This window comes from Parasteatoda tepidariorum, chromosome 2 (assembly GCF_982258835.1).
Source record: "Parasteatoda tepidariorum strain Cologne lab strain chromosome 2, Ptep-v5.0, whole genome shotgun sequence".
In the NCBI taxonomy this organism is placed as follows: domain Eukaryota; kingdom Metazoa; phylum Arthropoda; class Arachnida; order Araneae; family Theridiidae; genus Parasteatoda; species Parasteatoda tepidariorum.
In genome coordinates, this window is record NC_141756.1 from 27167377 (window position 1) to 27194331 (window position 26955).

At 29.5% G+C, this 26955-nt stretch overlaps 1 protein-coding gene across 1 annotated transcript in view; it reads left to right on the forward strand.

Annotated features, from left to right (window-relative positions):
* Positions 1–1034: 1034 nt before the first annotated feature.
* Hs3st-B (Heparan sulfate 3-O sulfotransferase-B) overlaps positions 1035–26955 on the forward strand; it is a 34711-nt gene continuing 8790 nt past the window's right edge. The window contains exon 1 of the mRNA XM_016047921.4: positions 1035–2515. Coding sequence (XP_015903407.1) covers positions 2007–2515 — 509 coding nt within the window. The 5' untranslated portion in view covers positions 1035–2006. The remainder of the gene's footprint in view (positions 2516–26955) is intronic.

Consider the following 26955-nt stretch of genomic DNA (forward strand, 5'->3'; position numbering starts at 1 on the left):
TTTCTTTATTTAAATATTGATTTGAAACCCCCTTTCTTTCCTTATATGTTTTCTTCAGATTAAAATACCAATTTGATTCATTGCTTGGATTTGAGTTCAAACTGAAGAAAATTTCTCTAACTACTTAAAAAAAAATTTTGCGCCGTAACTCTTTATGAGTGAAATTTGAATTAAGATATATTTTTTTCTAAAATTTATATTCATAAATTTAAAAAAAATCGTAATACCAAAAATAATCGTAATTCAAAATATCTGATTCCTAAATTCCCTCGTGTGTTAAAATATATAAAAAGTTTTGAAGAAAATACTTGTCAAATACTTGTGCATACTTCATTAAAATTTTTTTTATGTATAATTTTAAACAAATATTACTTCAAATATCAAACATCCCTTCCTAATGAAGTATTTATGAGTATTTAGATCTATTTTTCTGTCTATTAGTTATTTATGATATGGCAATCATTTATGAAGTTAAATTACTCGTTTAAGTAATTTATATCAATAAAATAAAAGCAATGTTGAGAAGAACAAATAAAATGACGTAATATTAATAAGTATATTATGTTTTCGGTATGAGTTTTATGTGATATTACTTGCATTTTCCACGGTGTTTTATTTTATTTATGTGCAACATATTGATGCATTAAAAAGCATATTGAGACAAAAATGTTAAGATGGTTAATATGACCAAATTTTCAAAACAAAAACTAATAAAAATGAAACACCTATTACCAAATTCAAAACATTCCAGTCCATTCAAAATAAAATATTTCTCTTTTAAGTAAATGTGAAACAGCCTGGAGCAAATTCTTATTCATCGTTACTGAAACTACGTAAAATTAATGGTTTCCAAAATTAAAATCCTCGTCTGCTATTTATTGAAATTCCTTTTATTCGAATTACATTTACTGAAAATAAAGCACGTCTTCTTTCTCATCGGGAACAGAAAAGGATAAAACTCCCCACAGCTGAGCACCATCCCGCCAGAGGGCGCAGCAGGAAAGGGATCGAATCGAATTGCGGTCACGTGGTTCATTCTCTGTAGGATATTCTCTCCCTCATATACCACGGGAATCCATTCAACTCCAGTAATGACAGTCAACGCGAGATGCAGAACCCAGCAAGGAAACGGTGTTCGATTCTTTGATTCTAAGCCCGGCAGATCTTCCGAAGGAATAGTGTCAACAATCTTTCCCCTCCGCACCACCCTGTGCCGGAACATTCCAAATTACTTGATTGCTTTTTAATTACTTTATCGATAATTGCCTCTTCCCCACCTCTCTAAAGTTCTCAACTGGCACGTGCTATAATGCGCTTTATTAGCGTCGTTTTAAAATCGAACGTTTTTCAGTAAACAATATAGGGTGATTAATGAATAGAGGTATTTGATGATAAAATTGCATCCATCATTGTTAAAAATTCAGTTAAAGAAATGTTTTTCTTGCAATTAATAGCGCATGAAATTTTGATCGTGTAGTGGTAATGCTAAAAGAATAAGTTAATTTATCGGTTGAAGCTTCAAATTTCATACATGGTAATCAACAATGTGGTCTATAGAACTATTATTCATTCTGCTATATTTTGCGTCGATTAAGCAAAATGTAAGTTTCAGGGATTTTTTTTGTCAGCAGTTTAAACATTGAACAGAAATAAAGATTTTTGACGCTTAGATAAAAACATTTTCTAAAGGAAACTTTATTCATTATTTTGAAGTATTTACGCGAATCGCTTTTATAAATATCAAAAAACACATTAAAAGAACGACCATTTCAGATGAAAAATTTCTTCACGAGAAAAAGTCTGTTCCCTTTATAAGTTAATATTTAAAGCAACGTGCTATTTTAAGCTTCTATTAATAGTGAAAACGACTCTGAAACGAGAAAATGACTGCAACTTCAATTCAAAAATGTGCGAACTTCATAACAAGTCATCAAAGATCGCGTGATAATGAATTGACAATTCCATGAAAACAAAAATGAAGTAAAAATTTCAAACGATTTTTAAATATGGACTTCAATGTAAGATGCAGGGCCTTCAGACGATTATTTATGATGACGCTGATCTGTTGTTCAGTCACGTGTTACACGTGGCATGTACTATCCACCCACCCTTTAATAACAGCAGACGATATTTCCATCTCGAGTGTTCTTCCCCCGTCTCCGAGAAATCCTAGCGAAGACGAAAGCAATGAATATGCTGTGAAGATATGGTTTCCCCGGAGAATCAAGTCCGGCCCACCGAGCAGCGCTGAGGAATCCAGAACTTCTTCCAGTGCCGGATTATTGCCATCCGGCAACGGTTCCGTGATTTCCGGTGGAGGTGGAGAAGCGATGATGAGATTATGGGGGGCAGGAGGGGCAGCAAGACGGTTGCCTCAGGCCCTCATAATCGGAGTAAAGAAATGCGGGACTCGGGCACTACTGGAGTTTTTGAGGCTGCATCCGGATATCCGGGCCACAGGTCCGGAAACACATTTCTTCGACAGGTTTTACGACAAGGGTCTAGAATGGTACAGGTGAGTGTTCAGACGACATTTATTGCTATTTTTATGATCCTTTTTTCTTTTCGCCATTATTTAGGATTACGTGGGATTACTTTGGGAAGGAGAGAAACGTGAATGGACATGTTTATGTGCGTTTTTGCTGTGTAGGAAAGAGAAATGGGATTCTTGAGGAGATTAACGGGAAAACTTTTGTTTGTTTTTGATGTCTTAGGAGATTTAATATCTTTGAAATCTTTTGTTTATTTAATCATCAGTTCCATTTGCTTTCTAGAAAAAATTTCTTACGTATGAGTACTTATCTTATGGAGTTTAAATTCTTTAAATATTTTCAAATGATAAATGTTAACGCCTTTAATAAAAGATAAATGTTAATTTAAATAAGCTATTAATATTCTCAGCTCTTTATATTCGTTATAAAAATAACTTGCATTCTACACGGAGAAAAAAATTCTGTTATTACTACCGTACCGTATGATAATGACATGTTTGGCTATAAAAACCATTACTCTGGTTACAAAACCAAAACATACGGTATATGGTATTTAAAATATTCATTTGGTAATTTTTTCGTTTACAGAGTAACAATTTACTTTAAATTCTATTTTTCAGAAATATAGTTCTTATTATCACTCATTTAGTGAAGAATTCAAAACTGAAAAGCAAATTTAGCCAAAAAAGTATATAGCTTTATGCCCTGTTGTAAGATATCATGATTAAATTACCAAATTTAACCACATTTATCAAACTTTATCAAACTTTATCGCATATTAAGAAACTGTATTTTACTGTTGATTTTACCAAAATCATTACCAAAGTGCTTTTTCAAATATTACTTTTCTTTTTGGTATTCCTATAGATTCAGAAACATGATAATTTTCACTACATTCTAGTAGTTTTGTCCATATTTTTATCTCAGTGTATAAAATTTTTATATTGCAAGCATGAAAAATTTATATATGTACCAACATTGTGTAATGTTTCTTCATTTTTTAATACCTTAAGAACTTTAGAGTGTATGAAAACAACTTTTTGTTTATTTTATCAACTACTACATTTGCTTTTTCGGAAAAGCAAATGATTTCTTATAGATTTTTATGGAATTTAAGACAGCTTTAATTTAGATAGTAGCGAAGTTAAACAGTAAAATTGTTATTCTTTTATAAAAATATGTATATACGATTCCTTATCACTATAACTTAAATTCTTAAGAACGTTTAAGTTGCAAATATGAAAAAGTTATATACGTACATAAAAATAACATATTATTACATCATATTACGTAGCTAAAGATTTCATTTCGTATTATGAAATCACCACTTAAGTTTTAACTTATGACCATAAAAAGTACTCTTCATTTCTACAATCAAACTTTACTATTTTAATATAAGTTTATATTATAAAATTTTTATACACTGTAAAAAATTTCCGTATCAATTTACGGTAAAAAGTAGTGGTCCTCAAGCACCAGTACCTCTTACCATAAATTCAATTTTATCGAAACGTTTTACGGAACAAAAAAAATCTGACATACCGTAATTTTTATATGCAGTAATATTTACTGTAAACTCAGAATCAATGTATAATTGTAAAAATTATGGTATAAAACTTTGCGATTAAAATATATTTTCAGCATGCTGCATTTAGTGTGCCAATATTTCTTACCGCTATATTAAAACGGGATTTATATCTTACGGAATTTTAAGTTAGATTACGGAATTTTTTATAGTGAGATGTTTCTTTCTGTCAAAAAAATTAATGTTTGAAAGAAAATCGGCTGATGTCAATATTAAATCAAATCTTAGTTTCTAAATGCATAGTTTTAAATTTTAATATTTTGTTGAATTTTACTTGGTAATTTCAAGTTAGAATTTTTTGTTTGAACAGTTATAAAATGATACGCATTCAATAAACTAAAATGTGTGTATTTCCAATGTTACTTGTATAGCGATTTTTATGCACATTTTTTTAATCATTGTATTATTGCGTGAAATTCAACAGGCGTAAAAGACAAAAAGAGAACTTACCCTTCTTAATCAAACTAAATCATATTTATTTCAACTGCAGTATTAGTGAAAAGGTTCTGCTTTGTTATATATTCATAAGGAATTATACTTTTAGAAAGAGAAAAAGTGAACACCTTAAAGCCTTTAATTAAACTTTAATATGTAATATCTATTTAAAGCTTTTAAATTTGTTTGCTATTGAGAAATCTCTATAAAAGACTACTAGACAACTAGAAGAAAATATAACTATTCAATCCTGTATTTATCCTCTTCACTACTGAAGTATAAAGGGATATAGCAAACAAATATTTTACAGTTCCGATTTTTTTCTTTACTGCCATAAGTAATAATAAGATATAGAAAATATGGATTATATTACTCGGGGCTAAAAATTTTTGCTCCATATACGTGGAACTCGGGACTCAAGTAAGTAAAAGAATCTAACTACTTCAAATGCATCTAAAAGTACATCTAAAAAACCTGCAAAAGTAAAAGTTCTTGCACTTAAAGTAGGAACTATAACATGCATATTGTTATATTATGGTGTACTTAAATACAATGATGAATATATTTAAAAATTATTTAGAAATAAAAATTTAAAAAAAAAAATGCAACGTTTTTTTTTCCTGAGCGCATTGCAATACTGCTTTACATACAGTACCGCTTAAAAGTATCAGTACACCTAGAAACTTATAAAAAAATGGCAAAATTCAAAGTGTCATAACTTCTTTAAAAATGATCAAAAATGCTTCTGCTTTAGCTCATTTTGAAGCTTAAAATCTCTACTTTTATGTACTTTAATTGTTTTTAATTAATATATTTTGCAAGTATGTACAATTACACCCTAAACAATCGTAGAAAATTGGAATAATTTTTTGTGAAGTTTGACGCGATGTACGGGCACAAAGGGGTTAGATATTGTTAATTTTTATTATACCATTGAAAAATTTGGACTTTTAGCTTTCATTTAAAAAAAAATTCCAAAAAAACATGTTTTTTGACGAAGTTATTGTCAAATAAAAAAAAGTTTTTTTTTCAGAATTTAATGATTTTTCAGCAATTATAATGAATTTTAGTGTAATTATAATATGATATGAAAATTTTTTAATTAAAATAAATTAAAATTTAATATTTCTCGATAATTCGCGATCGCAACGCTCGAGTACGCCGTCTAGCGGGAGCCTGTAAATATCAGACATTAATTTATCACGTTTTCATTTAGTTCCATCAAAGTCATTGACTGAATCAGACGCCATTTTTTAGCAGCAAATAAGAAACAAGATTTCCCTAAGGAAAAGGCCGAAGAACTTGAAAAAAATCTCCAGAATATTAGTAAATCTTTCAGGAACAGAACATGCCAAACATTTGAAGAAAAATTCCTCAATAATTTTTTATTTCTATTATCAACAAACTTGCAACTGATGACTTCCGATTTCGGATACTGTTACAGATGTGTGTATTAAGGTAAAATGCATTTCTTCTGTCTTCAATTCATTACGAATTAAAGTGAAGTCAACATTGCTTTCGTCATTCCAGTGAATAAATATGAATTCAGAACATACAGAATTGTAATAGTTATAGCATATTCTTCTTCGTTATAGAATAGTATATATTTTTGTATCCATATAATTCGGAAAACAACAATAAAAAATTATCCAAGTTACTTGAAATAGTGCCATTTGTGCTGATTTTTAATTAATTTGAATCGTTTTCTTGGTAAGTTTTTTTTAGTTTTGAAAGAATAGATCATTTCAACTAGAATTCAGCTGTTCTGTTTTTAAGATACATATTCAAATTCATATCTATTATAAAATTTTGCTGTGTAGTATGTTATCTAAAAGTAATGAAGGGATAAACTATGTGTCTATTATTTGAGAATAAAGTTTTCAAACAAGGAACTTATCATTTTGGAATTCTCCGGGAATTATAAATCAGGTAAGTGCAATGATTTTTACAATAAAAAATTTGCTTGTAAATATTTTTTTTCATTTGATGATGGTTCTCTACAGAATGGTTTTTTACGTCTGATTAAGAACTATAAGAATAATAAAAAAAGAAACAATATGGAAGTTTTTATTTCAATGTAAAGAATTCTTAAAATCGTTTTTTTATCCTAAGAATTCTTTATTTTCCGTTTTTTAGTTTATAATTTTTTGATAAAAATTGTTCTCAAAATACTTTTTTTGAAAAATTAAATGGTATAACATTATGTGTTTATGTATACTTCTTGTATATTCCAATGTTTGAAGTAATATGATTCAGAAAAGTATGGAATAAAAATTCGGTACTTACATATTAACGCCACCGCCGCTACAGATTTGACGGTTTTTAAGCGCCGCCAATCTACACTTAAAATTTTTGCACAATTCATAAAATAAAACACTTTATTTAAAATCAAAATAGTCGATCGGATTTCGGTGGAAAATGAGCCGATATAGAGTTTAGCATAGATTCAAAACAATCATATCGCCATATGAACTCTGATAAATAAGATTCCAAATGAAATAACATTTCCAAAACGTACTTTTACCAAGATAAAGTTTCATGTTGTGGGAATTGGTAAATTTTCGTTTTTTCGGTAAAATATTTCCCTCTTGAAAAAATAAAATTGCATCTTGTTTTGTTTTTGGCAAATCCCAAAGACGAATTTTCGTAGCACTAAAAATGGCGACAAAAAAGAATTGTTTTTTTGTTTTTGCTTCGTCAGCATTCTTTATTTTACGTTTCTTCGTTTCTAAATAATGATTTTTATTGAAACTTGAAATTTTTTTGATAAAAATTGTTGTCAAAAAACTTTGTTTACAAAATTAAATTTCATAAAATTATGAAGCTTATGTATACTTTTTGTTCATTTTAATTTTTGAAGTAATATGATTCTTAAAACTATAGAATGTAAAGTTTAAATGGGCCTTTCATGTTATATCATTAAATTTAGTAATACTATTTCTCGGTCATTAGGTTTTAACTCTTATAAGAATATACATATTTTTTTCTGTTAATGTACAAATATTTTTCCGATGTGTTTTGGATATTCCTTCTCTAATAAAAAGAGATACCATTTTGTTTTCGGTTGTACAAGAAAGAATATCAAGCATTTTTCTTTTTTAAATTTAATAAGCCACATTAAAGAAGGAACGTTGCAATGCTACACGCTACATTAACGACGTCTCCAGAGTAACTGAATGACGGTTCATATAGAAATCGCAGGTAAGCGTCTCATACAACAACGCCCCCTATAGTTCGTTGCGATCGCGAATATTATTTCATAATTTATTATAAAAATTTTAACTTTTTTTTTTGGAAAGAATCAACGTTTACAATTTAATATTTTGAAATTTATTTTTTCGTATTTTTCTCAGAAAAATTTGAAAACAAAAATGTATGTAAATTTTTAATTTATTTTAATTAAAAAATTTTCATATCATATTATAATTACACTAAAATTCATTATAATTGCTGAAAAATCATTAAATTCTGAAAAAGAACCTTTTTTTTTATTTGACAATAACTTCGTCAAAAAACATGTTTTTTTGGAATTTTTTTTTATAAATGAAAGCTAAAAGTCCAAATTTTTCAATGGTATAATAAAAATTAACGATATCTAACCCCTTTGTGCCCGTACATCGCGTCAAACTTCACAAAAAATTAGTGCAATTTTCTATGATTGTTTAGAGTGTAATTGCACATAGTTTCAAAATATATTAATTAAAAACAATTAAAGTACATAAAAGTAGAGATTTTAAGCTTCAAATTGAGCTAAAGCAGAAGCATTTTTGATCATTTTTAAAGAAGTTATGACACTTTGAATTTTGCCATTTTTTGATAAGCTTCTAGGTGTACTGATACTTTTGAGCGGTACTGTATCAGTTTCAAAACTTTTTACCATTATTTGCATACCACGCATATTAAATAATACAGAAAAGAATATAATATTAAGTGTAAAAAAATTTATTCTTGGGGGTAAAATTTACAAATTGCGGAAAAAAAATCACAAAATGTTTAGGTTAATAGGGAGGTTTTTGCAAATTTACGCTAGCTTCCGTACGCTCCCGTACGTAAGATTTCAAGTAATTACGCATGCTCACTTCTAGTGCGCATGCGTCAGTTCAAGTGAAATGCGCATGCTCCCCTGAAAAAATATCAAACTTACGTAAGTGAAAATAAGAGATTTTTGCAAAAATCCTTAAGTTTAAAACTCTAACATAGTGGAGTATGTTTTTATCTTTGACCTCAAAATCAAAACAAAAATTTACAATGGCTTTAACATACGATTCCCGATGCTTTGTTCTACGTAAAACTGTGGTTCTATGAGCAGAAACATTTGTTAGATAATAGATTTCGATGAATGCAGCGATAAAGAATGCAGCTTATTATTATTATTTTCATTAATATTTCAAGAAATTATTATTGAACTTCTACTGATTATTAACTTCTTTTAACTAAATTGCATAATTAAAGTAGATAGAATTTATAATTTTAAAATAACGAAAATTTATCTAGTTTCCTAAAAAACTAGTGCAATTAGACAAATATAATGTTAAATCCTCAAAATTACTTATTTACTGAATGAACCAATTGTTGTAAGACCACAAGATTCATTTCTAAATTTTATCAATAGGGGAAGAGCGGGCAAAATGGACCACTTCAGGAAATTTGGTTTAAAAAAGAGTAAACGAGAGCAATTTTATATCTTCTATATTGTAAACATATAGTGGGAACATTGCTCTTACATATCTCATATAGAAAATAAATAAATAATACAGTTCAATAATAATAACTTAACATAAACAAAAAGAGAACATTGTCCCATCTTGCGCGGGCTACCCGGGCAAGATGGGACACCTAATTATATTTCAAAAATCACAGAAATTAACGTTAGAATAAAAGAGTAATCGACAAAAAAACGTTCCTAAGCATCACAGTTACTGCATAAGAAGCGGCCAAAACCGGAATAAGCACTGCACGCTTCATGAGCCCATTCTAAGCAATCTGAATATAGTCTGTCAATTAATTAATTATAAATTATTTTTATAACTTCTCTTAAATAATTTGTTAAGTTATATGTGATAGTTCATATTTTTGTTGTTGTTAATATTACCTTATTTTTATGCTTTTTGCCAAATCCGGAGAGTTTAATTTTTATAATACACTTTTATTCTACTTTGGCTGTCCCATCTTGCCCGGATAGTACATTTTTTAAAAAGATTATCTTCAAATTTGTTTAAACAAATAAATTTTAATTTTCACCACTCATTATGCTTGTACAATAATAACACTACAGTGCCACAAATTTGAAAAATTTATTGCAATGTATTGAACAAATAATAACAGCATACAAACCTGGAAAAATATTTTAACACGTTATAAGCAAAGCAAAACAATGCTTGTATTTCGGTAATACCTTGTGAACTGACGAAAAAACTTGTGTGTATTGAGAACAACAATATTTTCTAATCGAAAACGCACTTTAGATTTCGCTACCGTGATACGCATAAAAGAAAAAGCGATGTCCCGTCATGCCCGCTCTTCCCTTACATTTCTTCAAATTCGCATTCCATATCCATGCTTTTAGTTCCAAAGTAGGCCTACAAAGAAAGCAACATTTAACAGCTATAAACGTCATGCTTTTAGCTTAGTCTTTGAAGCGTAACTCACACAAACACAACGTAAAGATACGCAGCACCTATAATAAACGCGAGCATGCGCAGTTGCTTCAATCTTATGCACGACAGCCTATGGAAACTAAGGTAAAAGTGCGAAATCTCTCTATAAATATGTATATACTTTAACATATGTATATACTTTTATATGTATATACTTTAACATGAAACAATTGATAAAAATACACAAAAAATGGACATAAATGTATATAATCTCTAATCTAAATAGATATAATAATCTAAATAAATATAATGTCTGTAAATGGATAGATCTGATATAGATTTCGTAATACTATGAGATTTCTCTTTAAGCTATTATAAAATTCGCCATACTATACCAAGGTTCACATACCTGAACCTGCATCTTCTTGACTATTATTTTTAAATATTAAGTAAATATAAATTAAAAAAATTCATGCAAATCACTGAACTATTAAGTCAAAAGAAAAAAATTATTTTAAGAATAACTAAATTGTATTTGAAATTGCTATCGTTTTCAAGATTTTGTGTCATTTTTCGAAAATAATTTCTATTTATGTGGAATTCTAACCAAATAACTTGGAATCCCCGGAAAGATTAAACGTCCGCGAATGTTTGAGTGACCGTAAAACTGTAAATATTCTTATAGGGTGTTTTTAGAAACAAAGAAGCGAAGGTCCACATATGTGCACAGAGCTAATGCATAATATTCCCGTAAAAATTTTGTCGTTGTTCCATGGCGATAATAAATACATCCTGAAAATAGCGTTATTCAGGGTACTTAGAAAACCCTGAATAAAGCGCTATTTTAGCAAAATATAATATATTATAAGTAAACAGTAATTAAGGACATTTTTTGTGGTTGTGGTAGCTTTAAAAAAGTATGATTTAAAGTATAGAATAACGCTGACACCCTTGGTAATTCATGAATATAAATAAAAAGAAGTAGTTTAAATCATACAATTTTTTGTTTTATTTTTTTAAAGAAACACATTTTTTTTTATATATTTTTTCTTCATTTATCACACATTGCTTTACATTAATACAATATCATTTATAAACTTTACTGAAACAAAGTGCCATTATAGTTTGTCGATTATGACGTGCGCCATTAAATTAATGCAGCATGCAGATTAATACAACACCAAAATACCTTGCATCGCATTTTAAAACTATATAAAAAATCCCCTTGTATGCATAAATTTTGAGCTAGTTTTTTTACGTTTTAAATTTTTTCAATAATGTGCATTGTAAGTTTTAACTTTTGTTGTTTATGCTAAATTAAAGAGAAAAGAAAGCCTGAGACAGTTTAATATCTCGCAATTTAACAAGTAAATTTAGAAGCAGCTAATTTATCCGGGATTCTGCTGGAATCCCGGATAAATTAGCTGCTTAATGCTAATTTATCCGGGATTACTATCTGAGGCGTATTTTTCATCCTAAGATAGATCATTAATATTTCTTACATCAACTACATGAATAATAATTTGGATGATTGCCCAATTATGACAAATATCAATTATCTTTCGATGAACTTTTGACATTTGCCTAAAAGCATCATAAATCTCGAGCAAGGTCATTAAAGTTGATAATTCTTTTTTCCTCTGCGAGAAATTTTTTTTTATACTTAATGTTTGTAGGCGAGGAAGAAACAGCACAAATGTAAGAATTAATTTTTTACATTGAATTATTAATTTATTATATTGAATTGAATGCTGAGGATGCAATAAGAAAGTAACCGCTTTACTTATTATTCCTTTTATTTATTATTCCCTTTATTTAATATTACGCGTTATTTAGAATTACTTTTGATCTAAAGATCGAATTTTCACGAATTGATCTAAAGATCGAATAAGACTGAAACTTACTGGTTAGAAGTCCTAACCTTAAATACACTAATTAATTAGTGCATACAATAAATTAAGCAACACTTTACAAAATTTTATGCATAGAATGAAAAATTTGAGCTCAATCAGATAAATAGATATCAAATTATTGCAATAATAAAAATTAAAAAAAAAACAAGTTTGTAAATTTTGATTTCTCAAGAACTATTCCGCCGATTGTACTCGATTTACTTTGTATTTGCACTTTTAAAATATGCTAAATTTTTCTTTGAAAGGATGTGAAAATGTATGTACCTTATAATTTAAAAGTTTCCGACTATCAAGTAAAATAAAAAAGATAATAATTAATTACTGAAAATCACTTTTTGCGTGTAATAATTTTCGCATACAGGAATTTTATAATTACGGGCAAATTTTTTTTCGAAACTAAACTAAACTCAGCGGCGCGACAGCCCATAGAGGGCCAAGGCCTACTGTGCCCATCTCAGTTTTCTTGATCTTGGGCTCTGGGATGCAGGAGCAGAAGTTCCGATCAGGTGGTCAGCCGAACGTGGAAGCCCCAGTGTTTAGTTCCCAAGCATGCTTGGTACTCATTTATCGACCCAGTGAAGGGATGAAAGGCTGAGTCAGCCTATCCCGGCCCGAAGATCGAGCCCAGGACCTGTGGCTATTCTCTTTAAAAGCTCTTGAGATAAGGAGAAACAAGCAAGAAGTAAAATTGACATTAAGTGGCCCAAACTTAGGACCGCTCTCCTGACAAAACTGCGTGCTCCATATTTCACAGATTGTAGCAACCCCATATATTTTGGGCATCAGAAATTCAAATCCGTCCAAAAAAACATATGTTTCTTTAGAGAAAGTACGTTTTATGTCTAATTTCTTAGCTTAAAATATCGTCTGCAGTAATTAATTAGCATATTTGAGGTTAGTCCCTCGAGCCATTAATCTTGCGTTCCAGAGCGTGAAAATCCAATCATTTGATCACAAGTTATTCAGGGGAGTCTATTTTTTTGATCACTGTGCAATATTTAAGTGTTGTTTATAAATTCAAGAGAAACTTTCAAATTTCTCCGATTTTATAAATTTTAAGTGCATTGACGGACATCCAATTTTCAAAATTTTTCATATCAATCTTCCTCTTTTTGCATGAGGTATCTTTTTCGCATTATAGTATTTTGAAAATAAAAATTTAGCTTTTTTTCGGTAAATTCTAACCTATAGTATTGCATACATTTTTCTTTAATTATATTTTGCGTCAATCTAATTAATTAAATTAAGTAGAATTTCATTTCTCTTGAATCTTGAATAAACTAGCCTATTTGGCGAGTTTATTGTATTTTTTTATAGTCAAAATTTTTTTAAAAAAAAATTATGAAAATGAAATCTTCATAAAGCGCATAGTAAGTATTCATCAAAGATTTTTGCATGAAATAAACTATTCACCTACTTAAAAATTCCTTTAAAAGATCAAGTGGATCATACTCTAGAGTGACATTACCCTTTAATTGTCATGGAAACCAACTTATAACGATGATACTTAAAAAGCATTTCCATTTCCTCTCATATCGAGCGAACTTCAAATGGCTTTAAATCTTGTGGAGAAGAGTAAGCAATAAAATCGAATGTTTTTCGTTCCAGTCACCCCATGCAGGTAGCGATAACCATGGTTCGTGAGACTTGGACATCCATCAGAATCTCATTTGCTTGGATCATCGATCTATTTAATTGTTAATGCCTCCCCCTGGGAGAAGTCCCCCATTAGAAAAGAGGGGGCTATGTATTAATTATGCGATATGTTGTACCGCGTGTCATTCAAATGGCAGCATGTGTCTTGGGCGCTTTAAGGAGAAATAAATCATTGAATCCCTTTTCGTCGTTATCGGAAAATGTAAATGTGAAGGCCCCTAATGCGTTTTCTTGAGCATTCCTTGACTGCTTTTGGATTTAGATTTAAGAGATTTTTCAACGCCAAAGATAGATCTGCAGGTGGAAATAACAGATTTCTCCTGTTTTGAACTGGCTTTTATTTTATTATTCCGTTGATGCGAGCATTTGATTTGTTATGAACAAAAGGAAAGATTTCGTTTGTTGTCATGCGAATTGTTGCTTGAATGCATTTGCGTGAAATTCAGATAACACGTAAATGCCTTGATGGTAAAACGACTATTCTTGAACCTGATACGCCAATGTGAAAGGGTTTATTAAATTTGGTAAATAAGTCAAGATTTCAAGAATTTGTGAATTGGAGGAGTAAGGCAGTTCTGTAGTAGATAATATATAATGGCTATTGTTGATAATATGTAATGACTATAGTTATTTAAATGTAGGCTAAAGTTGATAATATAATGTATAGTGTAATATAATATATAATAAATAAATAATATAATAATTTAAAATAATATATAATATAATAGTTGATAATATATCGGACTTTTATTTTCCATAAAGTTTTCATTTTTATGACAAATGGAATCATTAATGAAATGTCATTAACCCTCAATCAAACACATCACGTACAGATCACAAAAAAGATGTACATGAATAACTTCAAATTAAATGATCGGATGATGTATTCTTATGGTACATAATTTTTCTAACCAGTTTTGAAGAAGTCACCAAACTTCAGAATTTTATATAAAATGAAAGAATTAATTTTCATCTCACTCAAACCACTTTTTAAATAAATTGAAGTTGAAATTCTGTTATTTAAAAAAATAATTACCCAAAGGCAATTAAAAGAAGTAAAAATACTTCTCCAAACCTGTTTTCTCACAATCTTCTCTATTTTTGTCAGTTCCATTTGCTTGAAATTGATCACAAATGCTCTTTACATATATTTCCGGGAACAAGATAAAGTAGCTTATCAAACTATTATTTTATATTTTACAGTAAAATTTTATTGCTATACAGTGGTATTTTTGTGACAGCACGAACACCTAAATTTGGGTAATAAGTTTCAACTACTGGTATGTTTGGCCGTAAATATTTTTTTACTGATTCTAATGTCCTTAGCTCTAACTAGATGTCCACCTCTTCCAAAACTTCGGAGTTAAGTAAAAGTAATTAATATATTAAGCTTACAGCTAAAAAACTCAAATCATTAATAGCCTCCAATAAAAATATTCGAATGTGAAGAATTCGGTAATAACAAACTTCATTTCAAGATTTAAAGTATTGTTATGATTTTTTTGTTGTTGTCACAGACAATTAAGAAAAGGGGTGCTACTGTTCTTGTTTTCCAGTCGCACTATCTATGGCCAAGAATTCGACTTCTGACGCACCCATACGCCAAGCCCGTTTGTAGGACAGATCCATTCGTACAAACGTTCATCCAGAGATCGTAATTTTGATATGCACCAGAGAACGATCAATTTCTAATTCAGTACCCACAGAGGTATAATTTGTTGGATGAAGGACTTCGTGACCCGACAGATTCAACGTGCACCACGCACCATTTACTACACGGGGAGTCTTTGTCCCACTGGAACTCCCGTTTTCACGAACATGAGTCCAGCGCCCTGCAAATCAAGCTACCCCGGCCCCATTGTTATGACAATATAAATAATTAGATTAGATTTTAAAAAGTTTTATTGATAAAAAAGCTCATGAATTCTAATATTTCCTTTTGTTAACTGCATACTCATTAAATTTAACTTACTCTCTTTTTTCTTTTATTTTTTACTTAATAAACGTTAAATCCTTACTTTTTTTTTCACCATTTAACAATAGCAATCCAGAGCATATATTAATAATTAAATTTTTATTTGTATCGTATATTATTTTAGATTAATTTTTGAAAACATTTTAAATATTAATTTTTAATTCAAGTTTAATAAGCTTTATTTAAAACAAAAATAAAAATTCTAAGCTTCTCTAACAAGCTATTCAAAATCAACGTAACTTTACCAAAAGATATGGAATAAGGTCGTAACAGAGTGTTGTGTCATTGCATTGTTTAGAAATATTAACTTAGTTAAGGGGTCACAGTAGTTTTGTTCAAAATAAATCGCAATCTTAATTAGCTGTCTTTTGTCTGATGCAAACATACATAGATGGCGCTGATAAGGAGTACAATTAGATTCCTGTGATTCTCTCCGCGTAACAATCGCCAAAAAGTTTCTCTGCATATAAAAGAAACTAAAGGAAAAACTACTTTTACAGATTTACTTTTTTCCTCTCATCTGGTAGGAATATCAAATTTAATTAACATTTTAAGTTATATCTGTTACTTTTTTAATTTATTTTTTGTGAATTTCACTCTTATCGCGCACTAAGATTGTTGGAATTGTTGTTATTAGGCATTGTAGTTGGAGGGTGGGTTAAAAAATTTCAAGAAAGGTTGAATTTTGATTTAATTGAATGAGATTATTTTGCTGAGTAAAACTCAGTTATGTAGAATAAGAATTAGTTACGTTGTATATATTTCAAAAATATTGCAGTTCATATTAAGTTTCCCTTTTAAGTATTATAAAATTTTGTTTCATTTTTTCTCAGTTTTATGAATTTTAGATCAGATTATTATTTCTTACAAATGTGTTTATAGAGAATGATTAATGAATAATTTGAAGAATTAATGAGAATGATTAATTTAAAATTTTAATGACCATTAAAAAACGAGAATGTGTATAAACTGTTTAGTTGAGGTAACCTCAGCTTGAGACTCATTTTGGTCAATTTATTTCATTTCATTGAACTTTATACATTCCGCCAACGCACCACCTTAAATGGGTTATTTCAACTAAGAGATTTAAATAAAATAAGCGGATTTAGAAACTGGATAAAGTTTCTCGATAAATGAATGTGTTTCATTCAAAAACTTCCATCTCTAAAATATTAATTCTTAATTTAAGCGTCATAATGCTATGAACCAGTGCAAAAAATATATTTCAGCAATAAAAACAAAATTGTATTTAATTTAATAGCTGATTTGTAGACAAAATCTACATTTACTTGAGATGCTATTTTTTATTCAGCTTTGCTGCATGTTGCTGTGTGCAAAATGGTCTAGAAAACATAAAATTTACGCTTTGTTCTGTAAACAAAAATACTTTTTGAACAGAACAAACAGATGTAAAATTCTGTAAGAGTAACTTTATACTTACTAACTCATATTGTTTTTACACTTTATTTACAGTTCACTATCCTCACACAGATTGTATAGTTAAAAATTTACAAATTTAAAACTACAGTAATATTATATAATGTTTACAGCATATCATCTGCAGCCACTACAACAAAATAAAATTTTTAAAAGTAGAAAATTTCCTTATTTCTTCTAATACAAGTATAAAATTTCTTTATTTCTAATAAGTACTTTGATTGATTACCCAAAAAATGACCTCTTTTTCTGAGAGTTGGGCTGAAGTAACTCGTACCTTTGGTAGCACAGAGCATCTCATTGCGTCTATTATTAGCAGTTATTTTTAAATAAATTATTTCTTACCATTTGATTTGCTCTGCTTAAAATATTCATGAATAGCACTTTTATCTGTGATTAGGGAAAATTTCATTTACGCCGGATGACGACAAAATAAGCTTAGTCAATCGAAAGTTACAGACATGTAAAAAATCTGTTTAGCTTTTAAAGGAGTTCTAAATCTTTTGTTTTGTTATTTCTGTGAATAGGACACAAAAGAGTAACAATAAACAATAAAAAAGAATTAATATGTAAACTGCTAACGCATATCGATTACTCTTAAAATTTTAACATCGCATATGTCAAGTTTTTCGTGTTAAAAAATCTTATTCTATAGTATTTTTTCATAACTACTTTATGATTGTATAGTATCCGAACTTAGTTTTAAATAATAAGATATTTAAAATTAGGATGAGAAGTTTCTGATGAATTAATATTAAAATGTTTTAGTGTTCTTTTCCTTTACATAAGTTCTTTTTCTTTACATTATATGTTTTTAAAATATCGTATAGGTTTTCTCCGAACAATACCAGTCAAGCAGACTATATACTGTGGAAAGAACTAGAAGAAGATTTCAATATTTAATGTGAAAGGAAAGAAAACATTTATTTGTATCAGAGACATATAGGAAAGTGGAATTTAGTAGTGTACGACACGTAATGTTGCGAGCATCTTTATGATTGATTAGGCTTTGAACCATTAATTACCTTTTGGCGAGTTGTGGCTCTATTAAAAGAGAATATATAGCGAGAAATATGATGTATGAAATGCTGCAAAGTTTCTTGCAGTATCTGTTCTGGGCTATTTTGATGAGGAATCCTGCCCTGCGATATATTTTAACTCAAGATTCCGATATATCGATATTTTGCTTGTTCTGTTTCTTGTGATATTTTTTTTTAATTGGATATTTTGACCAATTGGTTTTTAACTTTGCCAAAAATGTTTATTCTCGCTATGTTTATTTTATTAGAAATTATAACCTTCTCAGCATTTTTTCGTGTCCTAGGCTCATTTTAGCGATATTTTAAGTAGATATTCTGATGTATTGATATTTTGCTTGCCTCAGATTTTTGAGGATTGAACTTAGGAACTTTCGATTATCTTTTAGCGAGCTGGTGTTTATTTGCTATTTGGTTTTAAGGAAAGAGAATAATAATCAATTTTTTTGTACTACTATTTCAATAATTCCTATCCCATTATACAATTATCCACGCAAACATTTCCCCTGCTAGCAATCTGCAATGATATTGCTCTGCTTTAATGAATAGCTATAAATAGAACGTAGGATCAGTGTCTCTTAGGTTTATAGTCTATAATAGTAATAATTTTAATTAATAATAGTAATAATCTATTTAATGATAATAGTAGTAATAAGCAGTCTATAGTAGTAATGATAGATAACAATCCATTTTTGTACTACTAATTCAATAATTCCTATCCCATTATACACTTACCCTCGCAAACATTTTCCCTGCATAGCAATCTGCAATGATATTGCTCTGCTTTAATGAATAGCTATAAATACAATGTAAGAGCAGTGTCTCCTAGGTATTTCCATTAATCTCAAACACTTAGTTCAGCTCATACAGTAGCTCCTGTTTGAGCGCCTCTGAGCAGTCCTTTCTACAACGACAATCGCAATAAGCGAGCACTCCCCTCCAATAAATAAATTTAGAATCGGAATGGAGGGGTGGCAAAATCCACGGTGACAAAGTACTTTTGCGGTTAGAGAACTTCTCTAAAAAAAAAAGATCTCCCCTGGACCATCATTTACCACAGTAACCCGACGAGCTCCTTCATTACTTGTGGCAGCGGGTGTCCATCCAACGCCATAATACGCCAAAGAAGAACAAGGGACCACTCGAAGACGTCGAGCACCCCCACGACACCTTTTGGGTTCGAGTCAAGCACCCCGCTTTTCTTTTCTTTTATGGATGCTTCCTCAAGCATCTAATACTCCCTCTGAGAGCAACAATTCCACCCTCCCCTTGAACAATGGGGATGAGGGATCGGGGATGGGGAGAGGGACGGTTTTATGGTCCAGTGGACCGAGAGACTTTTCGATTTGCAATGAAGAATTGCGATCGGAATCTTTAGTCCTCCGTCTTTGTAAGGTACTGGTAATTTTCTTCTTTGCTCCTCTTTTAAAGAATTGTAAATGGAACAATAGAACGTTTTAGGCAACCACTTTCTACCACAAGGGTTATGTGGTGACTATGAAGCCACTTTTGGACTGAGATCAAATGTTAAATGTGTTTTGAACTGATAAAGACCTGAGCTGAGCTTTTCAAAAGTATTTGCATGTATGGATTCTATGTCACAGCATTTTAAATAATATTTTAATGCACTGGATGTTGTACAGAAATATTTATTAACTATATGTTACTGTTAAAATTTTAAAAAAAGTTCTAACTATTCAAATTATAGAAAAATCAGCATGTTCACAAGATAATATGCATTTTATTAGTAAATCTGCATTCTATAAACTGTAGTATAGATATTTAAGGTACTGGTGCAAATTGAACAATAGTATCTGCTCACTTTTTGTATTACACTGTAAATAATCAAATTTCACGAACTTTTCCTCGATTTCTACAAAATCGCTTTCTAGTATGTATAGTTCAATGCTTAGAGCAAATATTTTATCAAAGTGTCTAATAACTCTCAAATAGTGTCACATAAAACAAAATTCGTCAAATAACTATCGTCGCTTCTTCAAAGAAACGAATTTCGCTAAAATTAAAAAAAAAATTTTTTCTCGTCATTCTATTTTCTTTCGAAATAAAAAAATTTTTAGTGCACCAAATGCATTTCAAATAATTGCTTCATCGTAGGCACCATATAGCTGGATTAATGTCACCTTAACAACACAAAAAAGACAGATAGAACAGGGAGATGCCCGAAACGGGATTCGAACTCGGGATCTCTCTGATACGAGGCCAACTCCTTGACCACCACGGAGATCGGTCAGCTTAATATGTCATTTTATTTTCGAACGTCTAGTCTTCTTCATCCTAGTTTCAATATTCCAATCAATAATCTTCCACAATGCCCTACAATGAGGTTTTGAGTTGAGGAAACATTTTCGTCATTTATTTGAGAGTTCACATTTCCTCACAAAAATTACGGGATTTCGAAATTAACGAAATATTGTTCAAAGCTGAATCATTAAAAGTGAGAGTTTTATTTCTGAAAACTGTAGTTAAAAACATTGTCAAATTCTGCGCAAAAGTTTAAACTGCTTAGCTCCATAGAACTATAAAGTAAAATACTTACATTAACTACATAGTAAATCTTCACATTATTAATGGAAGGGTGAAAAAAATTGTAATTATAATTTAATAAAATTGATGCATTGATGAAAATTGATATTGATATTTTGATAAAAGATTGGTATATTTGATAAGATTGATATATATAAAATTGATTATATATTGAAAAAAATTATGTAATTGATATATATAAAATTGATTATATAGTGAAAAAAATGGATAAAATTGACATATGAGCCATAATTAGAACTCTCAACTTATCTGATAAATCTACATATTAAAAAAAAACAGTAACTATGCAGTAAAAAAATTAAAAAAAAATTTATATGCCTTAAGATTTAATATCGAACAAATAATTCTTAGCAAGGCATCAAAATTTGTTATATTAATGTATGAATTATTCCATTTTATACTTTATTATTCTTACAATTTACACAATGCTATAGTTCAACATTGAAGAAACATAGTTTAACTTAATAAGTCGATGTTATTGTTCAAGCTAAAATACGTTCGTTTAAAATGAGAAAGTTTGTTAAGGAGAGAAAATCTTTTTTTGCAAAGGAGAGAAATTCTTTAAAACAGAACCCTTTCATCTAGGTTGTATAGCAAAAAAAAAACTAAATAAATAAATAAAACATAACTATGAGAATCAATAAATGAATACATAAAAATAAATACTTGAATAAATAAATAAATACAATATTGCAAAAAATGACAAACATTTTTAGGGAAATCCCCTTAGAAACGAAAAAGGAAAATGAGTAAAATAACTACATGTGATAGAAATGCAAAGACTTACTTCAGAGTTCTTTTGAAAATATTATTTTTTTCAAATGATAGTTTTTAACTACAATTTTATTTCACTTTATTCAATAGAAAATAATGTTTAAATGTCAGCTTAAATCTACATTGATTTTCAGCTTTATGATTATATTTATTGTTATATATGCATTTATTAAAATGAGTAAATCAATAAATGAGGTTTTATAAATTTCTTTCTCATTTTATTCAAAGATCACATTTCACTTTTTCTTTTCACACATATTTTTTATTATTTCATTCTGTTAAATGTCTGATTTATTCGCAGCTCGTACAATTTTCTTATTACTAATCAAAAATCGTCCATTTCATATTTTATTTATTATAAATTTTTTTAAGATTAATCGTTATTCCCCAAAAACTTCATGAAAAGGCAAAAAAGAAACTTTCTAACATTAGTAAAATAAATAATGCAATAAAATTATTTATTCATGAATAATATGAATTAGTGACAGCTAATAATGTATTCTGATTGGTTGTCATCTATTCACAAGCATGACCGCATTTGCATATGACCCTTAATAAATTGGGTTGCGAGGGTGGTTTGAAACGAAACTAAAGTACAAACCCTATGGGGATTCAAAAAAAAAAAAATTTAAAAGAGAAAAAAAAATCCTTTAGGGCCACTATAGTGTTAAATACAATACACGAAATACAGCACCTGCCCCACTTTTTCCCTCTTCTAACAAAGCGCAGTTTCGCAGCGCACTACAAAAGTTAGACACCCAAAAAGAAGACCTCTTTTTATCTCATAACTCTGAAATTTTATTCTTGGCCCCCTAATGATAGCTTGTAAAATGTTTTACCAATTCAAAATGCCGACAATGGGCCGTTTTATACGTAAAAAAAGAACAGAAAAAAAACTTCCCCCCAAACTTCCTATTATTTGTGTTCTGCATTCTAAGGCTTGTTATTGATGCACTAGCACAATAGATAACAACGGAAATGTGATCTCATCTTGCTCATTGCATCAGCGGTGCTTTTGTCATCATTAATTTTATTTTTTTCCAAGTTTTTTTTTCCCATCATATTATGTATTATTTTTTCAGCTTAAGAAACCTAATATATAATTGCGGTTGAAGTTGTGTTGAAAGAAAAAATTTATTTCATTACTTCAAAGAATTAATTTTAATCTAACAAATTGTCTCCTCACTTTTATTATTAATAAATAAAAAGTAGAAGATGTAGAATTAAACGGAAATATAATCTACTGAATATACAGTGCATGAAATACAGTAATTAGCAGTGAATGAATGTATACTGCATGGAAAAAAACCGGTGACATAGATTAACTGTGGATTTAGTGCATTTAGTGTGGATTTAGTGCAGATTTTCAAGCATGGCCATAGGGGTGACATAAAATATAATAATTAGTGCAGACAATATTTTAAATTAAGAAATTAGACTCAAATTTTTTTTTCTCTGAATAAACAAACCCTTTTTTCTACTGATTTGATTCTTAATTCTTAAATTATAGGGGGGGGGAGGTAACTGCAATCTGGTAAATATGGTCTTAACAGTTTGGTGAGGAGAGAAGTCGTAAGTTTAGACTTCTTGATGTTAACACCTTTTTTTGCTTCATTATAACTCGAAAACTTTTTGAGCGAATACATTTTTTTATTCAGACGATTATAAAAAATAGAGATAAAATTCAATCTTCCCTGCCTGGGATTTGAACCACGGACCTCTTTGGTAGAAAGTGGACAGCCAAACCGTTATACGCGTCAGCAAGAAAGTTTTTTATAGTTTAAAAATGAATGGACTGAAACTTTAATAGGGCATATTCCACCTTTGGGACAGATTTGGCATCTAATTTGTACCCTACTCCAGGTGTTCCACCATAGTCATTAATTCAAACGTAAATTTGTCTTATTAGGAATTTTCGGGGTATATACTTCTCTTGTTAGTGTGTTTTGGCTGCTGCCAAAACAATGGTTTTATAGGGTTACTTGGGGATTAATAGATTTTTCAGGGTTACTTGTACTAATGGTTTTTTAGGGTTACTTATATCAATGGTTTTACAGGATTACTTGTACCAATGGTTTTACAGGATTACTTGTAGCATTGGTTAAACAGGGTTACTTGTAGTTTAATGGCTTAACATGGTTGCTTGTACCAATAGTTTTACAGGGATACTTGTGGATTATACGGGATGTATACTTCTCTTGTTAGTGTATTTTGACTGCTGCCGAAACAATGGTTTTATAAGGTTACTTGGGGATTAATAGATTTACAGGGTTACTAGTACCAATGGTTTTTTATAGTTACTTGTACCAATAGTTTTACAAGATTACTTGTAACAATGGTTTTACAGGATTACTTGTAGCATTGGTTAAGCAGGGTTACTTGTAGTTTAATGGCTTAACATGGTTGCTTGTACCAATGGTTTTACAGGGATACTTGTGGATTAATGGTTTTACATGGTTAGTTATAACAATAGTTTAACACAGTTACTTATGGATTAATGTTTTTAGAAGATTACTTGTAAAAATGGGTTTACAGGATTACTGGCGGATTAATGTTTACAGCGGATTTGTTGTTGCCAAAAGTGCTTGAAACCTTCTTTTTGAAAAATTGCTCCAACGCTACAGTATTTGAACTAATAAAAAATGCAAACATTGTAAAATATTTATTGGTTTTGAATATTTTCGTTTAGGTCGAAAACATATAGACTAAATGGTGATTTCTTAGAAATTTAAATAACTTGAATACTCATTTTTGAGTATTTGAATATTTGATTACTCATTTTTGTAAGCATTAAATCCCAGATATTTTTTTACGACAGAATAGTGTGGCGCGATACTTATCTGAATTTTGTTTTGAAAAAGTCCGAAAACTGTGTGAATGAATATTTTAATTCAAGTTAATACCAACTTGAGTGTTTATAAACACTTTAAAAGAAGTAGTTAAACTAAACACTAATAATTGAGAAAGCTTACGTAAACTTGAGCTACATTTAATCCATTCATGGATTATTCTCGCCAATTTTGGTGAACGTTTGGAAACCTGTTAGATTGCTTACAATCGATCACGAAAAACTGAAAATTTATTGTCGCTGCTGAACATTCCAAAAAAACAGAATTTAACTGTTATAAAAGGCATGCAAGCTTTTAATTGGGTAAAAAAATAATTATGTTCTCATTAGGAGTTTTGGATAAATCTATCAATTATATTAAATAATTTGATAATATTTAATTTCTTTTCAATTTTGCTTTGCTAAACCTTGTTCAAATTCATCTAAATGTTCTAACTGGGCTGTTTTAATGTTTTAATTGTGTTCCTTTAATGTTAATAATTCATAAACAAATTTTATCTTAAGAATTAGTGTGCATATGCATCATAAATTAATTATTCTTACTTTATATTATTACGTAAAAATAACTTTATTGATTCTTACGTGCACCGTATCTTGCTATAATTGTAAATTTTAGTGTTATTAAATATCAAAAATGGTGACTACTATCTTACAATCAAAAATGAGGACAACTTCCTTACATCTAGTGGTGCAAAAGAACCATCTTGGTGTTTCACAAAACCAAGAACTACCTTGGCTTTTAGTGTAATGAATCACTAAAAACCGACAGTTATGTATGGTATTTGAATACACCACTTTGGTGTAAAGTAGTTGCCACCATTTGTGGTGCTATAAAAATTTTTTTACAGTGTAGTTTAAAATTCTGGATTTGTTTCGCATTTCAGATACTTAAACGATTGTTCTTTTTTTAAATTTTTTATAAGAAAAAGCTCCGAATACCGCCCTTAAACCAAGTTTTAAATGTCTCAGAAGTGGAGATGCATTTTAGGCTCAGTTGTGTAGTTTTTATATTCTTGTGCTGTGCAATATTTTTATGTATTCTCACCTCATAAATTTTGTCAACTTTTAATTAAATAGAAAGGATAATAAACTTAGTGAAATCACATACACATAATAGTTTTTTGGAGTAATGAAACACCGAATGTTATATTAAACTTCTTTTAGTGCAAAATAGTGGCCACCATTTTGGTGTTCAGTACTTTTGAGATACAAATATAATATACAAAAACAAACAAATAATTTTGAATATTTGCACGCAACAGTTCTAGAAATAAGAAAACTGTTTCAATCAACTGTAGCAATAGCACAAAGAGAACATTAAAATGAATTCGAGTTAGGCTTAGTGAAACTGAAGCAGACAGAACTTAAATCGTATAAAAAATTTTACTATGGCTGACGCATTCATATAAATTATGTTATGAGAATATAATTGCAATTATTACGAAAACTAAAAACATATTCATTTTGTAACAGTTCTGCTCAGCTTCTGTGCACGCAGCTTTCGTGACGACAACAAAGTTACAACTTTTTGAAGTCGACATTTAACAACCTACTTTTGCCACCAGAAGGGGTTTATAAATTAGATAAAAATTGGTTTAAGCATTACCATTTCCTGGTGTTTAAATTTAAATACTTCCATTAAAGTGTATAAGAATTTTTATTTGGTTCTGAGTTTTAATCAAGTTTTCGTTTATACAATTTCGAATATGGAATTACATCGCAGTTACTGTGTACTGATAATGTTAAGTGAGAATTGAATTCAAAAGATATGGATAAACAATCACTCCAAACAGATCAAATTAGAAGCAAAAACCTGATGCAAAGATTTTGCAATTTTTTTTTATTGGATTACGAATCCATTCAGTTTCATGAAAAACATTCGGTAAAATAGTATTTCAAATAAAATCAAAATTGTGTTTTTATTCGTACATTTTTTTCCCTTTTTACAAAGTATTGAAAAAATTTCTACATTTTTTTTCCATTTGCCGTTACAACAACACCGCAATGTCAAAAGCAGAAAATGTTTTGCAAGTCTACGAATAACTTAAGGAAAATAAAAGCTTTTTCTGTTTTCTTCAATGAATCAAAAAAAAATGTTAAGTGTGTCATGAATCCAGTTCAGATTTATTTTTTTTATCCCACTGTAAATATTAAGTGGGTCTTGTACGAGAAAAAAATACAAAAATAATAATAATAAATAAATAAATAAATCAAATGAAGGCTATAACGTCTTACAAAATTTTACGTGTTTTTGATTTATGAGTCGATTAAGCTTCATACAAAATATTCAACAAGATAATGTTTCAAATAAAATTGATACTGCAGTTTATATTCAAATATAGTTTTTCCTTTTTTTCCCCTCTTTTTATAAAAAGTATTAAAAAAATCCTCACTTTTTTCCATTTTCCAGTTACAACAACACCGCAATGTTTTTGTTTATTCCGAAATATATGACTTATTCTCTTTTTTATTCTTGCCCAAATCCCTAAAGCAACTTAACCGAAAGAGAGCTGTACATCGGCAAAAGGATAAATCCTCTTTCCATTCTTTCCTCGCTAGGAATGTTTTCTTTTTTTCTTTTTTTTCTTTCGGGGGCATTCTTCGAAGAAATAGTGTGGCCTCTGGGAGAAGGGATGATGGA